This window comes from Acanthisitta chloris, unplaced genomic scaffold (genome assembly GCF_000695815.1).
Source record: "Acanthisitta chloris isolate BGI_N310 unplaced genomic scaffold, ASM69581v1 scaffold11912, whole genome shotgun sequence".
In the NCBI taxonomy this organism is placed as follows: Eukaryota; Metazoa; Chordata; class Aves; order Passeriformes; family Acanthisittidae; genus Acanthisitta; species Acanthisitta chloris.
In genome coordinates, this window is record NW_008662309.1 from 40,370 (window position 1) to 48,449 (window position 8,080).

The following is an 8,080-nucleotide window of genomic DNA, read 5'->3' on the forward strand; positions in this document are numbered from 1 at the left end:
CCCTGGCTGAATGCTCCTGTTCACCAGTAGGATGGAGCTGCCTGGGGCACTGCTGGGCATGGCCCACATCTCGGACAGCAGAGAGCTGGGAAGAAGCCAGGTGTTATGAAATAAGTTGGCTGGCAACTTGGGTATTGATGGGAGGACTCAGGGAGCACTGAAAGGTGCATTGCTTTGGGGGATTAATGCCTGTCCTGGCTGGAGCTGCTCCTCCCAGCCCTATTTGGCCATATGACTTAATCCTGATCTCTACCCAATCTGTCAGTAATGAACACGTAGAAGATAGAATGCATTCCACCCTGAAGAAGAGGGCTCAGCCAAAAAGCTTCTAACTAGGTCACTGATGAGCAATCTTTCCCCTCCCTCTGTGTCATTTTTATTAATCACTTGAAAAATAGGTTGAGTAATGATTGCAAGCAACTTGTCAAGCCTATTAAAGGCAGAGAAAGGTAGGGCTGTGAAGCTAGAGACAAATGCTGTGCTGGTTTGAAATGAGTGTCTGTAAACCTCACTGACCTGTGAGTAATTACCTCCAAAAAAATTGGCAGTGTGTGTTTCTCAGTGTGAAGGTTTTGATTCTTCTGAATCCACAGGGCAAATAGTTCATTATGATCCAGAGATGGATCACTAGAGCAGAATCACTTTGAGTCTGTTGTAGCTGCCCCTAGTCTGGTTGGACTATCAGCGTATGGACTCTTTGGGTTTGTCAAAGGTTTCATGCACTTTGAGCATGAAATGAAAATAATGCAGAGCACTCACTAGTGAAAGGAGTTTAGTTTGTGTAGCTTCCCTGAACATACATCCCAAAGCTTTATAATCTGTCTAACTCTGTTTTCACTACAACTCCCTGACAGGGTTGGAGAGAGGTGGGGGATGTCCGTCCTGCCATGGCTGCAGGGATAGGACTAGAGGGAATGGCCTTGAGCTGAGACAAGGCAGAGTCAGATTGGATGTGAGGAGAAATGTTTTCCCTGTGAGGGTGTTCAGGCACTGGGATATTGCCCAGGGAGGTGGTGGAGTCACCATCCCTGGAGGTGTTTGAGAGTCATCTGGATCTGGTGCTGGAGGAGATGGTTTAGGGATTAGAGCAGTGGCAGGTCAATGGTTGGACTCGATGACCTTAGAGGTCTCCTCCAACCTTGATAATTCTATGATTCTATTCTAACTGGAAGACAAATGGTCAAATCTTATTTGTTGACCAGTGTTGGACTTTGAGGGGAAAGAGCTGCTAGGTAATCTCACCATCACCTTGGTTCAGTATGTTGAGTTTCCCCACAGTGGTTTCCTCTAGGACTGTTCAGCTAATTCAGCATTGGGTGGTTTTGGTTTATTTTTTTGCCTGTCGGATGGATTATCTGTGCCAGCAACAAATATTTATACTCCTGTATTCCTTTGACTCTGTATCTGTATTGTGTCTCCTGTGAAATAGCTGCCAGCTCTGTGGGTGCTATGAGACAACATTTCTCTTTGGGAGACTGGTGTACAGTGTGTTAGATCCTGCTGTCCAGGATGTGTCTTCCCATCTGTTCCTGGCTCAAATCCTCTTCTCCTCACTTTTAGTCGTTGCTTTTGGTCACCATTCATAGACTGAGATGTGATATTAAGGAGAAAGACACAAGAATGCTGTGCTGCCTTCTCTTGGCCCTGCTCTGTCAGCTGGGTGGCAGTCACAGAAGGCAACTAGTCACACAGATCAATTTTCCTGGGGGATAGTTGAGTGCAGCATTGCTCTAAAACTGTGTCAAGCAAATAGAAAAGCCACATACTTCCCTCCCTCCTCAAAGGAGTAACAGCCCGGGTGAGCAGAGGGCTGGCTCACGAACCTGCCACCTCTACAGCATCAGGGTCTTGTTTTGGGTCCCCTCAGGGTGGGGAAAGGGGCAGCAAGCACAGAGCAGGAGGTGTTAAGTAAAATGAAGCTGTGATTTGCCTCGATGCCATTGGGGAGAGCTTTCCCTGCTCTCTGTAACTCAGTCAACCCTCAGCTTCCCAGTCTTATTTTTCCCTTCCCATTCAAATTGCTGTTTTATTTTTCCCTGTGGGAAGTATCTGTGTGCCTGAACCCACCTGTGTTTTCTGCCTTCCAGAGTTAATGAGCTGTACGTGGATGACCCAGACAAGGACAGTGGAGGTAAAATAGAAGTGAATCTGAACATCAGTTTGCCAAACCTGCATTGTGAATGTGAGTATGCCTTCTCACTGAGCAGTTTTGCCTTGTTTTAGTGCTTGAAATGAGCCCAAACTGGTACAGTGGCCCTTGTTCTGTAACAGAGTGGACAGAGATCAAGTAGCTGCAGCCTTTGCCAATATCTCATTGCCTTCTGTTCCAGGCCAGGACACCTGTTTTCTTGGACCCTGTGCTCACTCTGCAGCTCTTGTTAGTGGCTCAGCTCCCTCACTGGCTTCTTCCTAAATCTCAAATCCTTTCTTTCATAGCCACCTTTTTGTGTCTGGGAGCAAGAAACCTCCCAAGGTTGATTGGGAGTTCTCAATGTACCAGCTGGTTGTTGGCTTTTCCCAGGTCTCCTGCCTTGTCTGCCTGAAGTTTCTTTCTGTGTGTAATTATGATTGCAGTCAGATGGCAGGATATGGGAGCTATTTTTGTCTTGAATGGTGTGAAAAGTTTGGTTGCAAAGTTCTATCTGGTATAACAATATTTGATGAAGAAAGTTACTAGCACAGTTTAGTCCAATGTCAGGGAAAAAAGATGGGGATTTTTCCCCAGTAAAAGCAATGAATGCTTTTCCTGTGCAAGCTCTGTATTACTTCTTTTGTGTTGATTTTTGTGTCTTCTCCCTTCCCACCTGTGCAGTGGTTGGACTAGACATCCAGGATGAAATGGGAAGGCATGAAGTGGGTCATATCGACAACTCGATGAAGATCCCTCTCAATAACGGGGATGGCTGCAGGTTTGAGGGCCATTTCAGCATCAACAAGGTGAGAGGAATGACAGAGGGGAGTGTGTGCTGGCTGGGGAGAGGCTGGCAAATCCACCTGTAGAATGCTCTGTGTGTCAGTGTCTCCTGCAGTGTGTCAGTGCTAAGGTTAAGTCTCGGTGCTGCAGGCAGTGTGGGGAGAGCAGCTGCGTGGCCAGAGCCACAGAGAATGTTAGATCAGGGGTTTTCTTCCCTCTCCAAAGCAGCTAATTGAGATAGAATTGCCTAACAGCAGAGAGCAGCTCTGTGCTGTCACCAGTGCAGCAGCAGCCTAACGTTTAGGGGCTGTGTGAGCTCCCCACCAATGCCAAACTGCTTCTATGTTTACTCCTCATGACTTGTGCACTTCCAAACTGTGACTCAGTGTGGAGAGGTCTTTGGCAATGCCTCTCTCCAAGCACTCCTTTGTTCCAAGAGCCACAGAATGCCAGGAATGTTCCCTCCTAGAGGGTGGCAGCATCACAGAAGCAGCTCCGTGCTGGGACGTTTGGAACAGAGCACAAGGTCTCTGCGCATGCCTTGTTGGGATGCTCCTGCCTCAAAGAATGAAAATCCAGGCCTGGAGGAGGCTCCTCTCTGGGCTGGGTGTGTTGAGGATTGAATAATCTTGCTATGTAATGCTGGAGATGACTAGCTGGGGTGGGGGAGGCTGTGGTGGGACCCGCTGATGTCCTCAGAAAGGCACACCCTTTCTTCACGCCTCTTCATGTACCACAGGCTACAAAATCCTACTTCCTTCTTGTCCTCCCAGGTCATGTTAAATCACATCTAAAAATAACAGGCAGAACCTCTTTCTGATTCTGTGGCATGGAGAGGATTAGGGATGTAAAAAGAGGACGTTTCTTAACCTCTAAGAAACCAAGATTCTTAGTGTCCTGCACTGCAGCCAAAGCAGTGTGGGGAGCAGGTCCAAGGAGGTGATTCTCCCCCTGTGCTCTGCTCTGGTGTGTCCACACTTGGAGTACTGCACACAGTTCTGGTGTCCCAAACATGAGAAGGACATGGAACTGTTGGAGCAAGTCCAGAGGATGCCATGAGGCTGATCAGAGGATTGGAACATCTTCCCTATGGAGAGTGTTGGAGCTGTTCAGCCTGGAGTAGAGAAGGTTGTGTGGAAACCTCAGAGCTCCTTCCAGGATCTGAAGGGACTCTAGGGAAGCTGCAGAGAGACTCTTGGTTAGGAACTGCAGTGACAGGACAAGGAGTAATGGGGAGAAATTGAAAGGGGAAATTTAGATTAGCTATTAGCCAGAAGTTTTCCCTGTGAGGGTGGTGAGACACTGGCACAGGTTGCCCAGGGAGGCTGTGGCTGCCCCAACCCTGGCAGGGTTCACAGCCAGGTTGGATGAAGCCTTGAGCAACCTGCTCTGGTGGGAGGTGTCCCTGCCCAGGGCAGGGGGTTGGGGCTGGATGATCTCTAAGCTCCATTCCAACCCTTTGACATTCTGTGATTCTATGATTCTTGGCAGCTAATAGTCCACCAAACTGAGAAAGGGCTTCTTGAAAGGTAGTTCTTGTTCAACTAATTCCCAAAGCATAGGGCAGAGATCCTTGGGGGTTTGTCTGTAGATGTGCATTCTGCTCACCAAAGCAACTCAAAAAGGAGGTGCTGTATATAGCAGTGAGGAGCTTCCTTCACTGCTTAATCTGTGTCTCATGCAGTGGCTGGGACAGCTGTCAGAGGGAGGGACCTGACCCAGCACTTCTGATCTGGAAACCTGAACCTCTTGTGTGTGACCTGGAAGTCTGCAGTGCCTTGGCAGGAATTGGACAGGCTTCTGTGGTCTGGAATGGGACCTGGCCTGGCTCTGAAACCTGACCAAGGGCTGCACTTGGATGCTATTCTCAAGCGTGAAGAGGGAGGACAAGGTGACAGTGAGATGATCATGTGTGCTACTTACTGCAGAGTCTGCCACCCTATTTACTGTGGTTATGACACAGCTTGTGTCCACACCTGAAAGTACTCCCAGGAGTGCTCTGCTGTTCCTCAAGTCATTAAATTAGCTTTCCTGAAAGCACATGGAAGGAGCATGTGGCCTTCCATGGCCCTGCTGGTGAGCTGTCTCTGCAGAGAGCACCATGGGCACAAGTTGTATAACCATCCTCCCACTCTTGGCCTGGGCCATGCCACATTGCTCCTCAGTGTGGCTTCGTTTCACAACCTTTTCTCAATAGGAAAATATTCTTGCACCTTCTGGAACTGTGATTGAGCTGTATCTGCTGAAGGGCTTTGTGTTGTTGGGCTGGTGGCCTGAGAAGTGTGTGCAGGCTAGAGTGATCCCATCAGAAAGACACCAGTGCCCATTGTTTCTTGGAACTGAGTATTTAGGTGAAATATCTATTTTCATAACTTTTTTTTCCCTCTGGTTGAAAAGCTAAACCCAAAAACTCCTGTGCTTGGAGGAACTCCTACCAGGGGCTGGGAACTGAAGATCTATGTGGGTTTGTATAGGAAACTTCCTTGATGTTGGTGGTGTTTTTCCTCTTTGTATATAAATCTCTTCCTTACATAGTCTTCTCCAATGTCAAGTTACTTATGACCAGTGCTGCAAGAAGAACATATGCACATCTTCCTGGGCTGTTCAGCATTTGCAAATGTGAGATGTGGGAGTAAAACATGAAGCAACTGTTTGTTGCCTGTCAGAGACAGGAATTTTATTACAATAGGAATGAAAGACATAGCCTTAAGTGTTAGGAATCCCTGAAGTTGGGAGGGAGCCACTCATCACCTCCTAGTGAGCAGCACCAGCACTGTGAGGGTTCTAGACTCTTAGACTGCAGGATGTAGCTGATCTCCTCTCTGCCTGCAGCTTGGTCAAGTGCAGGAGTGTATCCCAGAGCCTTTCTCTGATGTGCCACTGCTCAGTAGGTCCAGCTTGCTAAGCTGGATGCAGCCAGGCATTTCCACCTCATATCACAGAGCCTAGCAATGCCTTGAAGGATAAAATGTGAACTCCTGTCTTCCTTGTCTTGACTAATTTTAGGTCCCTGGCAACTTCCACGTGTCAACACACAGTGCCACTGCACAGCCCCAGAACCCTGACATGACTCATGTCATCCACAAGCTCTCCTTTGGGGACAAGTTACAGGTGAGCTCTCTTCCCTTGAAATGTAGAGGAATGCAATAAGAAGGATTTAATATTATACACTTTGGGTTCATGGAAGGGCCATGCACAGTGTGGGAAGGCCATGAGAAAGGACTCCCTGGGTCAGCAAGTCCATTCCTTGTGTCCATGCAATGTAAGCTCAATTTGGAAGAATTTACAGCTGGTTTTTCCTTCAGGATGAGGGGAGCTGAACCAGCTGTGGAGGGGGAGCTGAACCAGCTCTCCTTCAGGGAGGAGCAGTGTCCACTCAGAGAGTAACTTTGCTGTTTTCATCTGAAACTTAAAGTGCTTTGGGAAAACTCTGTGACTCTCTGCAGAGCCCAGAGAAGTTGGTCCCACTGTCTTCCTGCAGGGAGTAAGAATGAGGATTCATGACTTTGGAGAATCCCATGCAGAGCTGTTTTCAGTATTAAACCAGCAAACAAGTCTTTCTGGCCTCACAGAAGAGCAGTGAGTGTGCTAAGGGAAGATGTGTGCTTGCTACTGTCTTTACCACAGCACCAGTCAAGGTCTTTTTAATTCACTGTAGCAGACACCTATTAGTCAAATTTGTTGTATGAAACACAAAGTTAGACTTAGAACTGCCAATTCCCTGCTGGGAAGAAGCTGAATATATTCACTTGCCCAGTGGATAGAGTTTCACCAGGTGTTGCAAGTTATGTAATGTTCCCTGGTTTCCCAATAAGGACACATTACAGCACTTCTCTAGCCTACTTCCAAGGAGCTGGCATCACAGGTGGGAGTTACACATGTGCACACCCAGTTTGAGACTCACCCTAAACATTGCTTACCCATAGTCTCTCTGTAATCTTCTTCCCTCAGCACAGACGTCTCATTAGTCTGCTGCTTGTACACCCACTCCCAAAGCCCTTTTTCATGCTAACAAGTCTCAGCATTGCTTTGTAGTCCTTCTGATTCTGCTCCTGGCTTCTTTTAGGAAAGATCCTGTGTGGGAATGGTAAGATATTAGCATATAAATGAGCTTGGCTTAATGTCTGTAAAGCACTCTGAGATGATGAAAAATATTAGGTAAGTGCTAATAGGGAGTTCTGTGTGGGAAATCAGTGCTCTGAGGGAGCATTCCCATTGTTTTATCATGGAGGCCTGGAGGGATGGAACTGAAGGGTGAATCAGCATGAAGGAGCAGCCTGAATAGTTGGGGGCAAAGCAACAAGTCTTCAGTTCTGGTGGTGAGAAACCTGTCTAGCAAACAGGTAGTTGGCTCCTGATTTGGACAAGTTGTGAGTAGCATTTTCAGAGTTCAACATACCTACTCATCATCTCCATCCGTGAGAAGGGAGCACAGAGGTGCTGCTGATCCTGGAGGCAACAGGAGCACAAATTAAAGAAGGATATGTTCACCAAACAGGTGCTACCAAGACTCATGCAGCAGTGAGAGGCAGCAAGTGCAGAGAGCCTTAAATCTGTCTACATACACCTTGGAATATCTTGGGCTGTCTCCACCTGCTTTGATGCAATATATGCTTCTGTTTCTTAAAGAGGGTGAAGAGCTTCTCATTCCCTTGTGTCATGTGCTGAGAGTCAGTTCTTTGTAGGTTGTTCCCAGCTCTGCCAAATGCAGGCTGTGTTCTCCAGAAAAACCAGTCTGCTTGAAACAGAGATTTGAATCTCATCTGGCTCTGAATGAGCTTCAAGTCTTCATCGGTAGTTCGTGCACAAGAGTGGCAGATTTGTAGCTTTGCCTTCATGTAGATGAGACCAAAATCAAACGCTTGAGTTCTTGCATGTCAGGTAACCCAGTAAAGAGGGAGATGTGAAAATTAGGAGATTGTGTGGTTTTAATCCAAATTTCTCTTGATCATGGTGTTGAATAATGCCAGTTTTAACCTTCTGAGGGGTCTTGTCTTCCCTTGATAGTTCATGTTAGAAGTTATTTCAACCTGTTGGTCTCTGCCTGAGTTATATGTCCAATTATCTATCATTGCCTGTGTTTGTAGAGGTTAAAGCCAAGGGTGTCCAAGGCCCTAGCAAGCACCTTTGAGGCCCATGTTATGGAAGAACAAAGTGTTGGCGCTG

The 8,080-nt window shown here is 47.3% G+C and overlaps 1 protein-coding gene across 1 annotated transcript in view; it reads left to right on the plus strand.

Annotated features, from left to right (window-relative positions):
• ERGIC1 (endoplasmic reticulum-golgi intermediate compartment (ERGIC) 1) overlaps positions 1-8,080 on the plus strand; it is a gene marked incomplete at its 5' end in the record, with an annotated part of 38,792 nt that overhangs the window by 16,798 nt on the left and 13,914 nt on the right. The window contains 3 exons of the mRNA XM_009070556.1: positions 2,088-2,182; positions 2,813-2,937; positions 5,921-6,025. Of these exons, the coding sequence (XP_009068804.1) occupies positions 2,088-2,182; positions 2,813-2,937; positions 5,921-6,025 (325 nt within the window). The remainder of the gene's footprint in view (positions 1-2,087; positions 2,183-2,812; positions 2,938-5,920; positions 6,026-8,080) is intronic.